The sequence below is a fragment of the Lachancea lanzarotensis genome, scaffold LALA0S18, assembly GCF_000938715.1.
Source record: "Lachancea lanzarotensis genome assembly LALA0, scaffold LALA0S18, whole genome shotgun sequence".
Taxonomy (NCBI): Eukaryota; Fungi; Ascomycota; class Saccharomycetes; order Saccharomycetales; family Saccharomycetaceae; genus Lachancea; species Lachancea lanzarotensis.
The window spans coordinates 26,010-45,373 of record NW_019212896.1 but is presented as its reverse complement, the minus strand read 5'-3'; the positions used below and the strand labels follow the sequence as shown (position 1 = coordinate 45,373).

Here is a 19,364-nt window from a genome sequence, read left to right as displayed (position 1 = left end):
GTTGTGTAACGTTCACGAAGATCCGGAGAAGACAGATGACAGATTAGTACAAAGTGATGTTTCGAGTTTATGCACCAGGCGACAGCAGCTTGCGTACTGAAAAGCGATGCTTTGAGCGATCCGGGGTACGCATTGCAGACGACTCGGCTACTATCTGGTTTTATGCTGCTTTCGGAAAGCATCTTAAGCCAAAAATGGTGCCGGGTTGATCATTTGGAGGAGTTTTCGTTACTTCGTTGGGAAAATCCACTCTCTTCCAAAGTTATACTTCATCGCCCGGTTGACTTCGACTCTCGGGCAGAGCATTCGCAAGATTTGAACTCTGCACCACATCTGACAGGCTCGAAGCGAATAGAAATGACGCTCGCAGTTCTTGATTCAGGAACGCCGTGCTACTTTTCAGGGTTTGATGGGTGCAACCTAAATCAATCCAGCTGGATTGGAGAAGAGTACATCATTTTGTACTGGGATTTGGTTTGCATCTGTTACTTGCCCGAGCTCAGTTTTCATCTGGCTAGTTCGAAAAAACGGTATACGAGGGTGCATCGTATCGTGATCACCGCACATCGCATTTCTGACCTTTCTCCTTGGCGTGAAGATCGGCTTTCCGCCGGATTTACCCACTCACTAACGAGTTCACTGATTATAGCACTTTATTCACGTTGAAGGATGCACGATGTCGTCACCGCGACAAGAAAATCCGCGCCGTTGGCTAACATTCATCGATCAATCTCAAACGTCATTTTGTTTAAAACTAGTTCTCAACTCTGTAAATATGGGCAACTTTCCTTTTAGCATGAAAATCCGACTTACCCTGTGCTTACCTCGAGGCCCTAAGTAGTTCTGACACCACACCTCACCATTTTCACTAGCCCTTTCTGACTCTATTTTCTTGGTGATGCGTAGACAATTCGCTTTCTTCATTTCAGCTTTCTGCATCAACGGCTCTTTCTTGATCCAGAGTTTCTTGGATGGTTTGTCCCTGGTTTGCTACTCCCAAACGTTTCAGCTCACTTGAGACTCTTTCTAGCTCCATGACGTTGGACTCCTTTATCCGTGCGCACTCTTCAAGTGTTGCATTTACTGTTGATTGGGCAGTTAGTTGTCTGTAGCAAGAGTAAATAAAAAAAAACCGAGTATTGCCATACACCTTGACTGAAGCTGATCAATGACAGCTTTTTTGATGCTGTATTTGGCCTCTTCACTGAGCATTGACGCTTTAGTTCATTGCGATACGTTTGATCTGCTTGAAGAGCATCGCAGTAGTATAGAATGGTCTATACATTAATTTGAGATAGTGAGTCACGTTACCTTATATAGTTCATCTCAGTTTGAAGATAACCAGTAGCCCAAAGTTCAAGGAAAAGCATAGCAATAAGTGTTCTCACTTTAGCACATTGGAAACTATTATTTTCCAGTGCTATTGTTGAAACATCGCTAATGTAAACGTTGTGTTGCAAGAAGATTATCACTATGGGCCTTTAGCGATAAGTATACCATTATATGCGACCTTCATCGGACCGCCGTATTCGCGTTATATCCAGATGTAAGACCCGGGGTTGAAGCATTCTGAGTTTATCCTACACGTCAACGCTGATTTTGCAGCTATTGACGGAAGGTTTTAGTCAAAGTGACATTTTCTATATATCACTTTGTACTTAAACGTCATCTTTTTTCTTTACCTTGAAAAGTCCGATTCTCGCACATAAGTTGTACACCTCATTGAACAGCAATTGCAATTATCCTACAAAGTTGGTCAATGTTAATCTCTGCATTTCCTTGTTCTGCGTGGGAAAGATCAATATTCAAATATGTCTGGCATATATTCCACCAAAATGCAACCAAGCGGTATTTTTTACATCAATTTCAGGGACATTTCATAACATAGAACGCTCCTCAACATAGATCCAGTTCTCATCATTCAAACCCTCGTCCTCGCTGTCTCGCATGCAAATTATCACTTCGGACGACTGTGTCCTTCAATATAAAATGGTGGCAAAATGGTTCGTTAAGGTAACTGACAACCAGTATTCTCGAAGATATCCATATGAAACTAGCCCTAGGACGTGTTTCCAGCCTTATTTCCGACGTTTAGCTAGATTTCGAAATGGTTTTAGAGGCTACCGTGTTGATAGTGGACAATTCTGAGTTCTCAAGGAATGGAGATTTCCCAAGAACCAGATTTGAAGCTCAAATCGATGCAGTAGAGTTTTTGTTTCAAGCAAAACGTAATAGTAATCCTGAGAATTCCATTGGATTGATATCTTCTGCAGGCAGTAACCCTCAGGTTTTATCGACTTTCACGCCTGAATTTGGTAAAATCCTCGCTGGTCTGCACGAAACTTCGATTGGCGGAGAAACAAGATTAAGCACTGCGATTCAGATTGCAGCTTTAACACTGAAACATCGTCAGAATAAGGTCCAGCATCAGCGAATCATCGCTTTTGTGTGCAGTCCATTGCAAGAGGATAGAGAGGAACTTCTGAGACTGGCGAAAAGACTGAAGAAGAATAAGATCGCTGTGGATGTGGTCAATTTCGGCGAAATTGAAAGTAACACGTCCATCTTGGAGGAATTCATTCAAACTGTCAATAATCCTCAGGAAGAAGGCAGCCATATTGCCACTATATCGCCGGGGCCTAGACTCCTATATGAACATATCGCCGCCTCTAGTATAGTGCTGGAAGAGGGAGCAGAATCTGGATTTGGCGGTGTTGGCGGCGCTGGTATGGGAGGCGGTCAGGATTTCATGGACTTTGGGGTTGATCCCTCGATGGACCCGGAGCTTGCACTGGCATTACGTTTATCAATGGAAGAAGAACAGACAAGACAGCAAAGGCTTAGACAGGAAGAGGGGAACGGCACGAAAAACGAAAACCCGCCTTCTCAGTAGATCAAATGTACTCGGAATGACGTTTACGACCCCTTATCAAGTGCGCTTTCCCCGGCTTCCCGTTGCATAATCCAGTCTCTACTCGCGTGCCAGTTAACTTTCGGAACTCAATTCTAGCAGGGGACAAGGTGATCATAAAAGCTCTACAAGACTCAAAATTCGTATCTGTGTGCGTGTGTGGGCCTAGTGGCTTCGGAAACCCGATGGCATGAAGTGGGTTCCTGGCTTCCGGTTCCTGGCGTATATTAATGCCGATTGCGACTCGAACTGCGCACAGAAGACAGAACAGCTACGCAGAATTGTGGCCTGGCTCAACACATAGATCCCCACTTTTCTCATCACTCTTATAGTAAATATAAACGTTTCTTGGGACTCTTCCATAAAAGTGACAGTGGATTGACTTTTACAAAAAGTCATGCACAAGAAGCTTCACAACTTGCATGATGACTCGAACAGCACTAGTCGATTTCAACAACATTGTTCAACGCTTGAACGCAGCTACAACTGGATAACTTAAATTCCTGTCGTCCAGTGACAGGAAAACACGTCGATGATCATTAGCCTATTATCATGCTATCAGTCATATATTGGAATTTCAAGATGTAGAGTAAATGCATTTCAAAAAGTACAGTTCCCGCTGAAAAGCTGAACATTTCACGATAGCCAGGCTTGTTGCAAGGCCCATATTTATGCCCCAACATGATTCTGGAAGCCAAAAATCGCCTACGGCGGAACTTTCTGGCTCTTTACAAGGCTCGTTACAAGGCTCATTATTAGACAAATACGACCGTTTTAGCTCATCGAACATGCATCTTGGCAAGATGAGCTCAAAAATGAACATCGAAAACAACACACTAACGATAGGAGGCTCCAGTGGAGCCAGACGGTTGGGGAAACCTCAACTAAAACTCAACTCGAATTTGGGGCGGAATACAAAATCAGCATTGAAGTCCGAAAAAGTTGAACCAACAACAATTTTGAGCCCTGGCAACATCGATGCGAGAGATCCCGGACTGGATGAACTTTCCGGCTTGCAATTTGCAGCCGCTCGCAAACAAAAGCGAAATTTTCAAATGGAATTGGTGCTACATGAGCCGAGATTTTCTGAAGAACCGATTATGTTCGACCTTGCAAGTATACCTGGGATAAAGGAAGGAGATTTGGCAGAATTGAAGACATATAGAGGCAAAAACAGTTCCAAGGGTAAAAAAATCTATTTTGTAGTTAAGGGCTTTGAGAAAGACTTGCGGAAAAGGTACAAGGACACTCAAATTTCTGTGCTGTCCGGACCTTTGCAGCATTTACTAGGGTTACCCACGAGGTCCAAAGTTTGGATAAAAGCGAAAAGTAGAGAAGAATGCCAGGCGGATCTGGTTGAACTTCATGTCAGAGATTGTTTGGTGCACCGTGGCGATATGTGGATATTTTCGTCGGAGCTCGTTGGAGGCTGTGTTTACGTAGAGCAGAAACTTACATTTGTGGATAGCGTCAGAGCAACCGTGAAACAGATATATCGTGATGGGAAAAAAGTCTTATCCGGCTACGTTGGAGACGAAACGAAGATCGTATACCGATCAGAATCAGCGCGGCTGGTTTTCCTTATTCAAATTACAGACGAGATGTGGCACTTTGAGGAAAACGGTGACATCTTCTTTTACAAAGTTGTCAATGCTCTATTCCCAACTATTTTCAAGGAGTGGAAAAATATAGGCACTCATCACACGATCACCATTGTCTTCTCCGCTTCTTTGGATTTATCAGATGTTCCATTCATTGACGTACCAGATGGTGAGAGGCGACCTAATGATGTGAAAGACTATTACCGAATTGTCGTCGATCAAGTAAATATCGTTCATTGGACTGAGATCATGAAGACTTTGAGAAGGGAGTTTTTCAAAATTGCCAGGGATCTGAAAACATTCAAACGAGCGGACGGAGTTTCGATGCTGCGAGGACGATTCGCTCCAGCACCAAAATCTAACATTTTGGAAACCATCTGCATGGCGACTACGTTTTTGACAAATCCATTTCGGCAACCGGATCTCAGAAGAACAGGTGCTCACGTCATCATCATAAGTCCGGGATCTTGTATTTATGATGTTGACTATGAATTGTTAAAGGCCACAAGCAAGAAAATTCAGTCTATCGAATTATCTCTTGATGTCATTTGCTTGGGAAGACCGCCTCTGCATGTCGTGCCTCTTTTGAGATACCGAGATCATGACAATAACCTGCGATGTTGTGCTCCATCCTGGATAAATGTGTCATTCTGGCGGCACTCATCTCATTCTAATGACTCTTGGTATCCAAGATGTAAGATGCACGATCTTCAGATGATGGGACTAACAGAGACTGAGATGAATGAAGAGATTGCCATCGACTACATGAAATTAGGGGACGATGTTGGCTCAATCGCTGAATTAATGAAGCATTACGACTATCGAGCTTTCACGGCTCACAGGGATATTCAGGAAGAATATGAACCACCCATGACTTCAGAACTAATGATGGAAAAACGTCGTTCGAAACCTCCAAGACTTTCAAAGATGGCATCGAGGGCTGAGCTTGCTTGGAATCCTCCAAAGTCAGCTTCCCCGTTGGTTGAGCCCACTGCCCACCTGCAAGTGTTTGGTGACCTCGCACACACGCTTCATGCAGCGCCTTCGGTGAGTATTCAAAGTAACCAGTTAAACTACCAGGATCTTGACAAGAAAAACGAGACAAGTTCACGAGCTGTCAATCAGCTCAAAAGTGTTACAAAGAGCGGCACTATTGCTCAACGCATCGCTTCAAGGTTCCGTCCTGACTTAGAGAACAAGTCAAAAAAGGACCTTAAAGCCTCACCCTCACAGATTGCAGTGCCATCTCTCAGCAACGTAAACGGGAGGCACGATGACAGCGAGGACGATACCAGTCTTAGTGCTGCTAGTCATGTACCCACACTCAAGAAGAATTTTTCCTCGTTACAGAGACCCATGAATAGGAAGGGAACCTTTGATCTCGGACCTTCACCAGCTCATTCCCTTCCAGGTTCTCCTTCTCACCCACCAAATTCATTTTCGAACAGAGCTTTTCAGCGCGCGTATGTTGAAAGCTCATTAGCAACTCTTTATAGCTGGGTGCAGATCGAAAATCCTTCGAGGCCTATGAGCTCAGAGAGAGCAGGTGCCTTGATTACACCACAGTATCGAGACGTTTATCCGAAGTATGTTGCGAAAAGATACACGAAGTGGAGATCACTAACAACTCCGGCAGAACTCCCCGTCACCATATCAAGTTTTCCGATCAAAAGCGACTTCGAGCAGAACTTCACTTTTACCAATCATTCAGTAATTTTGAATTCAGATCAAACGGTGGAAAACCAGACAGCTTACGACCTACTTAGGGACATGATATATGTCAGGCTCATTGCAGGTTTCCAGATCTGTATAGGATCTAGTGTGGAGAAGATTGAAACATCAAAAGGCAACGGGAGCGAAAGTCGAAAAGTTGCAAAATATCTCACACGAGAGAATTACATGAATGTCAAACTTTACATGATGTTCGCAGAAGAAATTCACAAATTAAGCTGTGATTTTGATGGTACTATAGATGTCCAGAGGCATATTCGCAAAGATTTTATTGATCAATCAAACCGAATACCTACATACAATCCACAAATCAAAACTCGATACGAGAATTCTTACCGAGATACTATGACCGATCCCCTGAAGTTGGAGAGAGAGAGATTCAATTGGAATCAGCTGGACCAAATGCTCGCAGGATATGACGACGCGGTTATGGAGAAAAATAAAAAGCAGTTCAGGTCGAAATTCGTTGTTCTTCCGTCCGATATTTCCCCGAACACCTTCTCCTCCACCATCAATGGTCGGGCGGAGGTATTGACAGCTGAAGAAATCAGGCTGGAGGGATTAAGGCGTCTCATTACCACAATTTACCGATCGCGGTACAAAGGTGCGGACGAAGGTTCAGGAAGTCGTTCACGAAAAGAGGAAATAGCGCCTGAGATCCTTTTTTACACCGGCTCACTGTTCAGTTTTATTGACGAGCAGACTGAAATCCTTAAAATGGCAGCACCGGCTAAAGGGGACAACATGTTTCTTAAAGACAGCGATGCGCTGTCAAAAGCTATTGATATCTCAGAGCTCGCATATAAGATGCAATATGCTAAGAATCATTTAAAGTTGGTGAACCGGAAATGGCACTGGAAAAAGCATCACAATTGTTTTCTAGGTCTTGAGTTGGTCAACTGGTTAATTGAGAGCTTCGTTGACATTGACACTAGAGATGACGCTGTTGCTTATGGGCAAGACTTAATGAATCAGGGGTTGTTTGCCCATGTCGAGAATAGACATGGTTTTCTGGATGGGCATTATTTCTACCAAATAACTTCAAAGTACGTCAAAACTTCAGAACCTAAAACTGCAGACGTCGACGAGGAGACATCAGAGCTGGTAAATGCGTACAAGAAACGCACAAGCAAGGAGAATAGTTTCGGTGATAGGGAATCTAAGAACACTGAGGCGGCAGGAAGCGTTGCTGGAGCAGAAAACGACACTGAAAGCGAAAAATCTGTTGTACTTCTGAGTAATGTCATTACCGTGAATGCTGATATTGGAAGGAGATCTTACAAGCCAGAAATTTGCAAAGTTCACTATGACAGGGTTCATAATCCTGATCATTGCTTCCATATCAGATTGGAATGGCTGACTGCAACTCCTAAATTTATTGACGATCTCATCAATTCTTGGGCAAGACTCTGTAAACGGTACGGCCTCAAATTGGTAGAGGTTCCGTGGAATGAGCTGTGTACTATCCCTCTGTCCAATCCTTTTCACACGTTCGTGGACATAACCCTGGCTATTAATCCGTGGGAAGACCCAGATTTCAAAGATGAACGTTTGATTGAACAACGTCCCTTCTATTACCACACCTACCTACTAGAGAAAAACGGATTTTTCATTGATAATCGAGCAACTAATCTACTGCAAAGAAGTATTGCGGGCCATGAAGTTGTTTACTCTTGGGGGTTGCCAAAGTTTAAATATGCCCAGTACATCCACTTCACTGGAGCGTACATTGCAGAAATAAGAGAAAACGGAAATCTTTTTTTGGCGCCTAACAACAGACATCTATCAAGAGTTAATGTTGATTCTGTGATGCTAAAGGCTAAGCAAATTCCCCGTTTTGTGCTTGACTCGCAGAAAATCATGTTGGCTTTCAAGAAAACATGTTTAGACTACGATAAGCTTCACAAGCTTTTCGCTGAAGCCAAACGGGCATGGCAAGAGGAAAGCGATTTCGTCTAAGTAAAGGCCATGGTCCTTACTTCAATTTCATGTTTCGGGCGTTACCCATAAGCGCAAAGTCTTAGGTTTTTCGGGCTACAGGCTGTCTATCTATAGAAGTGTTCAAAAGTGCTAGATTGTGTATAGTGTTGTGAAGAATTAAAGTCTTTGAGCAATCTTGAAGACATCGGCCAGAACACCTGCAGCTGTCACATCGGCACCGGCACCGGCACCTTGAACGATCAATGGGTTAGGATAACGATCAGTTTGGAAGGAAACCACGTTGTCGGAGCCCTTCAAAGAAGCAAAAGGGTGCGCAACATCGTACTTTTCAATTCCGACAGAAACCAAATTGTTAGGGAAGTCCACCTTACCAACAAATCTAAGGACTTTGTTATCTGCGGCAGCCTCCTGCTTCAATTGTTCCATCTCATGATCAAAATCGGGTAGCTTTTGCAAGTACTCCTCACCAGAGGAAACGCTTTCCAATGGTTTAGGAATGAGAGAGTTAACGGGGAAGGAAGTTGGGGATTCGACCTTGAATCCTGCGATTCTGGCCAAAATGGTGACCTTTCTGGCCACATCCAAACCGTTAAGATCGTCTCTAGGGTCCGGTTCGGTGTAACCTAATTCCTTAGCCTTTTTGACAATGTCGGAGAACTTTTGGTTGGAGGACGAAAACGTGTTTAAGATGAAGGAAAGACTGCCAGAGAAAATACCCTCAATTTTCTGAACCTTATCGCCGGTGTTAACAATGTCGTTCAGAGGTCCAATGATAGGCAAACCGGCTCCAACGGTGGCTTCGTGGTAGACAAGGCCGGACGACTCGTTGCCGTTGAAGATTTCGTTCCACAAAGAAAGACCCGAAGAAAAGGCCTTTTTATTTGGCGTTGCAATGGAAATACCGTTCTGCAACAAGGATGGATAGAAATTTGCAATGGAGTCATTGGAGGTGTTATCAACGAAAATGACAGGTTCTGGAGATTTTTTCAAAAACTGCAAAAGCTCGTCCAAAGACAAGGGAGCTTCTGTGGTCTTGGCCAGATCAGACTCCCAGGATTGCAAGCTCAATGGCTTGTAATCTTTGGAAATCAATGCCTTTCTTGACGTTGAAAGCAAGATCAAATTGTAAGAAATTTGGGATTTTACCGAGGCCAATTGTTTCAAAAAACTCGACCCCACGACCCCAGCGCCTAGAAAATAGATTAGGACGTTAGTAAAACGATCGGATTCTCTCGCAAACAGAGTCTAGCAAAATTTCCAGCATTTCATATATCTGAATGAATATATACTTAAATCATTCGCCAGACCGTCGTTTGACATGGAGTTTTGCCGATACATAGCGTATACTTACCGATAATTGCAATGTTCAAAGTTTTAGAAGCCATTGTGAATGTAACAGTGGTGATAACGATGAATTCCACTGAGTGATGTACCCTTCATCGGGCTCAAGAATTAGTCGAACTACTTAACCAATTTACAGATGTATAGTGAATTAATCTCGACGAGCGGGTAACGACTGGGTACTTCATTTCCATAGTTTTAAGTACCTGAAATTGTACCCGTTTTCCACAGCTTTGTGATCCGTTTTAACCCGTTTTCAGTAATTTGAGTACCCGAAAGTATCCGGAAAGTACCGTGACAGACTATTGTGCTTGTGAGAACTAACGTCAGAATTCACTCTGACACCCGTGTTCAGGTTTTAGAAGTTCATAGGGCCAAGACTCGATCGAAGACCCCGGATTCGCTAAAAAATCAGCCTTCAAATGTTTAATACTTATTCTGGTTATAAAGATATTTGCAGCGGGCTAATAAAATTTCATTCTTCAATTTGAATGTGGCAGTGATGGGAGCTGCTTCCGTCCCATCGTGATGCATATTATCAGCTTCAAATTGCAGAACAACCCACAAGCATCCTTTTTTTCTCTTTTTGAATATTAACAGCCCATTGATTCTGATGTCTGGATCAAGCTTAGTTTTGAGGAATAACGAAATGGCTCTTGGCTATACAGAGTTTTCGGTCTGTTATTTCTGACCTTTGAGTAGTCTTTTCTCGACCATTGCGCTTATCTGTTTGACGTTTCTGACCTTCAAGTAATTTTTTCTCAACCAGTGCGCCTATCTGTTTGTCGTCTCTGTCCTTCATGTAATCTTTTTCTCAACCAGTGCGCTTATCTTGTCAAATGCATCCTTTTTACTGACCTTTTTCCGGCTTGAGACGGTCTTGGACTTCGTGCTGGTTGATTCTGGTTGACCTTCGGCTGCTTTGGCTGGTGCAATCATAACTATTGTGACATTTTCTTGACCCGCTTCCGTTTTCTCTGACACGAACGGCTGGTAAATGTACGAGAAATAGAGAGCCATACATATTCCGTCGTACCCGCTGTTGCCCTTCTTGAGATGTACAGCGTGTGCTAGTGTGGTGAGAAAGTCTGGGTCATATTTAGCGCGATCGAAGGTTTGAAATATTTCGTCGCTGTACTTGATAAATTGGGCATAGTTTAAAGCAGGAAGCAATTTCTCCAATGCCTGCTTTTCGTTGACGTCAAATTTGTGCTGAACGGCTTGGGAGAAGAGCCGTAGCGCCCGCTCACTTGCCAATCCAACGTTGACCATGCTCGCTCCGAATTTTTTCAGTTTTTTGGCAACTAATGCGATACTCGAATAATCATGGCGACAGTATAACAGATCCAAGTAAAACATCACGTATTGGTATGTGTAAATGAAGTGCTTCCCGGGACGCTCAAATTCGGGTTTCCATATGTTTACCAAACTTTTATTAGAGCTTTTCAAAAACATTATCTCGTGCATCTCTGTGATAGCACCGTCTAGGTCACCAAGTTGGTCAAAAAGAATTCTAGCGATCCGATACTTGGGCCGATGGTGCCACTTCATCTTGTCCAGGGTCACCAAAGTCCGTAGCAAGTCCAAGATTTTCTCGTAAAAAAGCTGTCTATTGTCCCCGCTTGCTTCGAATCCCCAAAAGAGGTCTTCTTTCTTGAAAACACTGTTGTCCTGACGCAAAAAGTTAAGGGCATCTTGCGGTGAGATGATTCTCTTTCCCACTAATTTGAAGCACGAAGTAACCAGAAAGTAATGTGGCTCAAATATCATATCTTTTGTGTGGGAACTGTCTTGTGACAAGCTACATCCCTCTAAAAGCACATCTAGACCTGCAAATTTGAATTCCTGCATACTCCTTTTGAATATGATCTTCGCAAAATAGTAGAAATTTTTCCAATTGCGCTGAGACCCTTGCAGCCCCATCTGAACCTTCTCTATTTGGATCGCCTTCGACAGGCCAACAATAATGGCCTGTTCAACGTTATAGTCACTGACAGTTCGAGCAATCGGAGAAGACCGACTGCATACTTCTCCATCGGGCTTCAATTTCATGGCAACAGGTGATTCCCATTCGAAGCATGACTTTTCCATAGGCTTCAAAAATCCATTGAGCAATTCTTCTGACAGAGTTTCGAGAAGCTCCTTTAATATTTGATGGAAATCACGAAGCTCATTGTCAAGCATACTATTGTGGCTTTGTTGCATCGCGATCCCCAAAGCCATGAGGTAGCACAAGATCGACTTCCTTTGAAGTTCCGTCGTGCCTTTTCTTTTTTCGGGCGTCGCCAGCTTGTCAGAAGTCCATATAAGGTCATCCTCCACACGGAAAGAATAACATTTGCCTAGTAAGAACCAACTTTCGAAACGGTCTGTCTTGTAAAGTATGTCGGTTTTGAGCGTCGTAATGATAAAGTCCAACTCGGATGGTCGCGCTTGCGTGGCCTTCTTCCGTACTTTGTAAAGGTTCAAAGCCTGAATTGCCGCGACGTAAAAAATACCAGTGTCAGCGACGCTTTGCAATGAATCGTTTGGCTTGATAAGCTCGATAGAAATTTCTCCACTGTAAGCGGTTCTGAACAGGTCGGTTGTTATCATTGACTTCAGGTATTGGTCCAAAAAAAAGTCGTTACGAGATAATATGTGGTTGCTAGAAACGTCAACTTCGCCAATCACTTGAATGATATTATCAAGTACCTGCTTTAAGTTCGTCTTATTTCCACATGCAATCAAAAGATTTCGGTCTTTGTAGTGAGAATCGATCAGAAATTTACCAGCAGCTACAGCGCTTTTAGGATTCATTTCTTTTCCCTTCGTGTCATGCTGCTTCACCGTGCTATTTTCGCCACTGACAATGAAATGATATTGACACCAAAGAACTTGTCTAATTTGCTTGAACCCCTCTTCGTCGCTCTGATCACACAAGATCTGCTCTGCAAAATTGAGGTAGGATCCATTGGACGCATCACAGAACTTGAAGCCGCCCAATAGTTCGTGAGAGGTTTCGATTAAATCCGTCAATCCAAGTTGTCGCTTCATCGCACTCGAACTGCTTTTGTCTAAAATATGGCAAAAGTGGATTGTGGATGTAATGAGGTCCGTAAAAATGTTCTTTAGCTTACCTGACGATTTCACAGCTTTGCTGAAAAATGATTTCAACGTGAAGTCCTTTTGGCAAAGACTCTCATAAAATATGATGGGATAGATAAGTTTAACCCACTTCAAAATGATCAAAAGACCCGATTTTAGTTCTGTTTCATGTATTACTTTCGCCTCCAGCTCTTCCGAACTTAGATCGAGAATCTCCCTTGTGAAGCCGCCCACACAACTTATCGTGAGTAAAAGAGTCTGTTGTCGCTGCAAATGTGATTGCGCTCTATAATTTGGAGAACATACCTTCCCATATAAAATGTTCAGAATTCTGAAAAAAATGGAAACGGCGAGGTTCATATCCCTGCGACTATAATAAGATATCAATAGTCGCCATAGCTTCACTTTAAGGAGAAAGGGAGAGTTTCTCAAAAAAACTTCCATCGAATCCCCCTCCAAAGGTTCGGCGCTCATGCTGTCTTCAAAGACTAAAGCATTTTTTATTAGTTCCATCTGCTGTTCTGTAGCGGCGTTATTGTTCTGACTCGAAGCACTGATGTCAATAGATGTAATCTTTCGCACAATTCTCAATCTGGATAGCTGACTTTGCACAGCTTTTAAATTCAGCTGCGGAATGGTATCGTAATTAGAATATGGGACATTCACTGTTGGTGCATGCTTTTCAATCAATGCCTCTATTTCTTGCAGACTATCAATGAGCTCATCGTCCGCAACACCGACTGTATACTGAAGAGAGCAGAATTTCGCCCATAAAAATCGAAAACGGGAGCGTTCATCTTGTATGAGTACATCTTGAAATTGGAAACTCCAAATGCTTATCTTCCTTTCCAGCTTATTCTTTTGAGTCTCGAGCTCATTAATTTTCTGGCCCTGGAGCCTCTTCGCATTGATACCGCTATATATATTGCCCATCATGTTCACAAGTATCTCGTAAACAGCAAGTCCAAGGGAAAGCATGGCAGGATTGTCTTCGGTCATCATGCAATGTAAATTGCCTTCTAGGCTCATAACGAGAGATTCCACGGCTTTAAAAAGTAAAGGACTCCAAAACGTGTCGACGATCAAACACCTTCCATCAGAGCATGTGGTCAGTAAAACATCCAGTAATCTAAGTCTCACTTCCTGAAAATGCTGATTATCCGTGTTCGTCTTATTAATAAAAGCATGTATCTCGTCCGCGGGTAAATCTGTGAGTGACTCGATTGGACAGTTGTCTCCAGATAATACACTTGTTCTTATAAGCGCATTGAGCTGGAACGAATCCTCACCTTCGTTCTCCGCATTTTTCGAATTTTTCGTGTCCGTCTGGTTCAAAAATTCGCTATGTTTGTTTGTCCATGAACGAAGGCATTCGTAAAAATCGGACATTGCACAAAATTCTGGTGCCTCCTGGTCAAGATCCGACGGACCCATTCTTTCCACGCTCAAGTTGAACGGGAAATCAAGACTTGTAGCAATATCGTTGAGCAAATTGAAGAAGCGCTCATGCTCGTCCGAAGTTCTAATGCCGGCTACTACGGGAGGCTTTTCCTTGAACCGCTTACTAGACCTTTGCGAAGGCTTGTCACCTTCTTCTGATTCCAGCGACCTTTTGTTTGCATTAGCTTGGTCATCAGCTCCAAGCGTTATTGTCGATTCCTCTTCACTTTTTTTAGCCCCCCCCTCGGTACTTGCCTCGGAGATAGCCAAATCTTTAGTTTTTGGTATCATTTGCGACTCTTCAATTGGTGCCGGCTCGTTGTCGGCTTCCTTGAAAATAAACTTGACGTGCTCCAAAGGCTCTTCTGCTTCATTATACGGATCAGGATTTCGACTGAAGAAGTTGGACGATTTATACTTTGGTAGAAAAGATGTGATGGCTTCTGCTACAGCCTCCCAGCTGATCTCATTAATCTCCACGCTCACTACGTTTGGCTCTTTCAAATTGATGTTATCCTCGGCTCTCATCTGCTGTATTTGTGAAAGAAAAGGAGGCAATTGAGCAGGTCCCTGAGGTTTCGAATCGATAAATCGATCCAATTGCGTCACGAAACCCGTTTGTAATGAAGATCCATCGTGCAGATCATTGAGAAGTTGCATATAGCGAAGGATGAAGCCACGAAATTCAGGAAGCACAGAGACCCGTCGCTGCAAAGCCGTAGTCAGCTCTGTATTTTTGACAAGTTCATACTCGAGTATAAGGCGCTGCAGTTTCGGGCTATCAAAGCTCATGAAACTTTCCAGCAAAAGTCTCGACACTGCAGAATCAGAATCTCCGTGTTGCAAAGCATCCAGCAGATTTTCCACGGTACGCAAAGTGTATTCTACGATATCATGCGGCTCAAGAGTGTCGTATTTGTCCTGCAAAAATTGATAGTAAAAGACACCGCGATTACGATATGCGAGATATCGAAGAGATTCTAATATTGCAGTGCGATATTTGTACTGGCCCCACCTATCTGGTTTAATAACATCTATGCTGAACAGTTCCTTGAATTTTTCCTCCGCCTGCTCGAATCTCTTTGCCTTCAGGTGTAGCAAAGCGCTTTGGTAGACCTTAAAGCTTTCTTCCACCTGCAGCTCACGAGAGTGATGCTCTTCCTCCTGGAGAGCTTCATCTGGCGTAAAATTTAACGCTGTGAACAGGGACATGAAGTGGCTAGCAAGGCGTTGCCGTCCCTAAGGCTGGTATAAGCGATGTTAAGTTGTCGCGATTGTTATGCAGAGACGGTTGATGAGAAGCTGAGGCTTGATATACGGGGATCTCTAAAATGGTCGTACTCCGTGTGTAGTGATGACAATGTCTTGTAGACAACCAGTGCATTTTATAGTTGTTGAAAGCTCCAGATCAGGCATAAATGAAAGCCGTTGTCATATTTTTTAAGGTGCGGTTCTCTGAGTCGGTGCCAGTCATTCAAACTTTCCGGAGTTCCTTTCCTTAGCGACTATATTTTTGTGTCACGTGACTAAAGTTATAATCAAGTATGTTTGCATGAAAGTATACTCACTCCAGCACCAGCTGATTTTGATAATAAGAAAGATCAGTTTCTTTGACCGAGTATTGATATCTTCGATCTATTTCACGGTCTTGCCCCCTCTGTTTATGGTTGCAACAATTGAGCTTCAATTAATTATCATTGCGTGGCCTTTCTCGACTTTACCGAATTCAAAAATTCAATTATACTTTTCACGTACTAAACAAAAAATCGAAAGTCAACGCAGCTTCACCATAAAGAAATGATGCTTCTTTCTGAGAGTTGTGCTTATAAAATGCAATCTCGCATGGAATGAACCCTCTGCGACATGGATTTTCATGTCGCTTTTCTTCGGTCACGTCACGTGTAACACCGGATGTGTCAAATAATGACAGTGTGAACTTTTGTGATATAAAACAGCCGGTGTTGAAAGCTGCGTTCTGTATGATGCAGGGATGACGAATCAAGGGAAGTAGTCGTCACAAAGAGGAACTATGGCTTTCTGCATCAGCCAGTCCGGCATAGAAAGAAAAAAAAGCAAGAACGACACATCAAACACGTGACCATCAAGTGACAGCGACTGAGAGAATAAAAGTGAGAGAATCGTCAACCTCCCGCCCGCTGGTGAATCTCCCTCTAAGATTGAAATATAGAAAGGAACCATTTGATTTTCTCCAAACCTGGGTTTCGGCGCTCAAATTTGAGTAAATGGATCTCCTTTCCAAATCACGATCCCTATTTCGAATCTTTTTCCATCTATATCAGAATCAGGACGCATTTTTCAGAGACAATATTTTACCTTCAAGAATCGAGCAACTTTTTTTCTGTATGAAACACCACCGCTAAGCATTTTTCTCATTGATTTTTAGCAGCTCACGAACTTTTAGGCTGTGATTAATTCAACAAACTGGAGTAGTTTCGTGACATCTTGGATGAGCCACCCAATGTGATTTCGCACACAAGACCGTAACCATATCGTCTATTTCTACATTATACAATGTGGATATTTACGCTTCCAGGTGAGTTCAATACGCCTTTAATTCGAATTATCTCTCTTTAAACATTCACTGCACTTAAAGATTCAGAATTTGATTCTATCAAAACATTGCTCACTACCCCTGAAAGGAACACACATTCTTCTGGTCAAACCTTATTCCTAGGGTCTCAACAGACCCAATTGACCGAGTGTTCTCTCAGCTTGACCCGTTGTATTTCAAAATCACGTGATGAGCATAAGATCATTCGTTATATTGATGGTGCATTGTAGGTGGAAGCGCTTTGAGAGACGCTGACAACTCGACAAGCGATGAGACACCTCGTAGAGCACCTCCCACGTATAGGCACCGTTACTATCATAGTTGAAGGCAGCGGGCTGTATAGGGTGCAAAGTTTGAAATCCCAAACGGTTGAAATAGTCGACGAAAATGAGTCATCTTTCAAATTAACGCTACCTCATCGCATACAAATCAATAGTGGCAGGAAAGGTTTACAGACCAGTGGTCCTGGTTGCCAAACGCTACGTTTGAAAGCTCTCAAAGATACAGGTACTGACAAGGTTCACGATGACCGCTCCGTAAATGAAGCCATGATGCAGTTTCCTCAGAAATGGATGCGTAGCGATCTGATGGAAAGCAGAAATTTCGTGATTAGATGCGCCTCTTGCTGCTCTTCTTTGATCACCGATGATGATTGCAGTAGAATTAGCGATTTACCATCCGAGTTTTGGGCAGAGTTGATGGATTACTGGCACTGTCACAAGCCGACCATCACCGATAAAGCAGAAGTTGACCGCTACTCAAAACTGCAACCGCTGTCGGATGAACTACTGGTAGGAGTATCACTGTTCCAGGTAGCGAAAAGCTGGAGTACCAAGAAGCTAAAATTTGAAAATTCGGTCACACGGTGTGCCAAATGCAATTGTGCTTTGGGCCTAATATCGCAAGATCCAAATCTGTACAACATCAATAAATGGAAAGTACAATTAGTGAAAAATGGCAAATCTGATGACTACCCAGCTGAGCTACATATCGTGTCGACTCTGCTCAACAGTTTGAATTCCAATGGAACCCGTATAATAAATTTGAAAAGTCCTAGCGGCGATTGTCATCTGTTGGTTTGGATTTTCGCAGTGGGTGTGAACGTCGCCATCGACAGTGATTGGGTCATGACCAATTGCATTAAGATATATTACCAGACGGGATCTCAATCCGAGCACCCGTCTGCGGGCCCAAATCAGAATCTGGATCAGGTATCAGTGGACAAAGCGGTCCTCGATTTGTTAATTGAGAAGCTTGAATCCATCAACAGAAAACTACCCTGTGCTGCGCAGGTAATGAACTCTTGGAAGCTGGGTTATCTGAGTGCAGCGTAATACATTCCTCTTTTACAAAGTTTTACATGCTTCTTGGACATATGGAACTACCTGCTTACGACTTGCGTTAGTATTCAATTGAGCGAAAAACGAACAGTTCTCACAGGAGGCGTCCAGAATTTGGATAGGTTGCAACTTCAAAATCGTCGTTATCCTTTCGGCAATTTTAGAAGAGACCTCAATGCTTGGCCGTTCCTTTGCATAAAGAGCAAGTTGCCGTTGAAATTGTCCCTTTGAATCCGTCCAGCTCGTTAAAATCACCAGTATATCCAACTCTCTCTCGTCCACAAACTTCTCACACGCTTCTACAATTTGTTGATCAGGAAACTGTGTATGAATCCATCCAAATGGTTTAACAACGGAGGCAAATCCACATTTCAAAGAACCTTGTGTTTGGGAAAATACGAATTCTTTATAGTCCTTTCGCAAAATGTCGCGCAATGAAAGTCCAGCAATGTCGTCCTTGGCCTGGCGAATTTGATCGAAATAGACTTGGAAATCGACATTTGGAAGCAAACTCGTGTAAGTTGCATGAGCTTCACGATCAGGATGCTCCACTTTGTATGCCATGTTGCTTGTGTCGATGAGTAAAGCTCCCAAACACAACGACAAGGCATCGGGGCCAATTCTAGCTCCACCTGCACTTTTAAACATTTCGTTCCAGAAATTGAATACTAAAGACGAGCAGCTTCCAGCTGGCGTGACAATACGAGGTCCACTACGGCGCTCAGGTATGTCTTTGTGAAGTCCTAAATCTTCGTGATGGTCGATAATTCCGACTACAGAGTCTACCACTTTTTTGGCGAGACTTTGTGACTCATTGTGATCTACCAGAATTGCCTCTATTGGTCCTTTAAACCGTTTACGCATATCCTGCAGGTCCTCGTGGAAATACAGTAAATTGTGTGGAATGTTACCCTTTTTCAGGACCCAGACAATATCTCTGCGTAAATTTAGATCTGCTCTCAAAATGTTGACCACGGGTACCACCTGTACGCTAGGATCTCTTATATAGCTAAAATAGGCATACGTGACGGCCGAAACGACGGAGTCGAGATCGGCGCTTTCATTACCGCAAACGATCAGCAAACGGGAGGACTTAAACAGCTCTCCACCTGTATATGAGCCTTTTATATACTTTAAAAATCCTAGCAGTGTTTCAGTCATATTGCAAGTACTGAGATGAGGAGAGAATCCCTGCTTGTTCGGAGTGTTCGAGTTCAATGAAAGAGCAGGTCTAACCCACTATTCATTAACTTATATATCAGTCTCGAAATCACGTGATAATAATGTATATCTGGTCCATATTTACCAGGTTCCTTCGAAATTAACGAACGACACGTAGCGAAAACCTCAATGAGATTTCACAACGTTTTTGAAATTGGCTTGGTATCAATAACGAATTT

General features: G+C 43.1%; 6 protein-coding genes across 6 annotated transcripts; 3 read left to right on the top strand and 3 right to left on the bottom strand.

Moving 5' to 3' along the window:
* Positions 1-2,107: 2,107 nt before the first annotated feature.
* Positions 2,108-2,893, top strand: RPN10 (LALA0S18e00474g1_1; the record flags this gene model as incomplete). Its single annotated transcript, XM_022775022.1, has 1 exon — positions 2,108-2,893. One exon carries the CDS (start codon positions 2,108-2,110, stop codon positions 2,891-2,893), a length of 786 nt encoding a protein of 261 aa, XP_022631239.1.
* A 689-nt stretch (positions 2,894-3,582) lies between these two features.
* Positions 3,583-8,202, top strand: IML1 (LALA0S18e00452g1_1; the record flags this gene model as incomplete). Its single annotated transcript, XM_022775011.1, has 1 exon — positions 3,583-8,202. The coding sequence occupies one exon, from the start codon at positions 3,583-3,585 to the stop codon at positions 8,200-8,202; it is 4,620 nt and encodes a 1,539-aa protein (XP_022631238.1).
* Positions 8,203-8,340: 138 nt separating this feature from the next.
* HOM6 (LALA0S18e00430g1_1) lies at positions 8,341-9,569 on the bottom strand (the record flags this gene model as incomplete). The annotated part of the gene is made up of 2 exons (XM_022774943.1): positions 8,341-9,374; positions 9,536-9,569. The coding sequence occupies 2 exons, from the start codon at positions 9,567-9,569 to the stop codon at positions 8,341-8,343; spliced, it is 1,068 nt and encodes a 355-aa protein (XP_022631237.1).
* Positions 9,570-10,323: 754 nt separating this feature from the next.
* Positions 10,324-15,264, bottom strand: HIR3 (LALA0S18e00408g1_1; the record flags this gene model as incomplete). The annotated part of the gene is made up of 1 exon (XM_022774831.1): positions 10,324-15,264. One exon carries the CDS (start codon positions 15,262-15,264, stop codon positions 10,324-10,326), a length of 4,941 nt encoding a protein of 1,646 aa, XP_022631236.1.
* Positions 15,265-16,893: 1,629 nt separating this feature from the next.
* Positions 16,894-17,958, top strand: IPA1 (LALA0S18e00386g1_1; the record flags this gene model as incomplete). The annotated part of the gene is made up of 1 exon (XM_022774720.1): positions 16,894-17,958. One exon carries the CDS (start codon positions 16,894-16,896, stop codon positions 17,956-17,958), a length of 1,065 nt encoding a protein of 354 aa, XP_022631235.1.
* A 12-nt stretch (positions 17,959-17,970) lies between these two features.
* Positions 17,971-19,125, bottom strand: PPX1 (LALA0S18e00364g1_1; the record flags this gene model as incomplete). Its single annotated transcript, XM_022774609.1, has 1 exon — positions 17,971-19,125. The coding sequence occupies one exon, from the start codon at positions 19,123-19,125 to the stop codon at positions 17,971-17,973; it is 1,155 nt and encodes a 384-aa protein (XP_022631234.1).
* Positions 19,126-19,364: the final 239 nt, after the last annotated feature.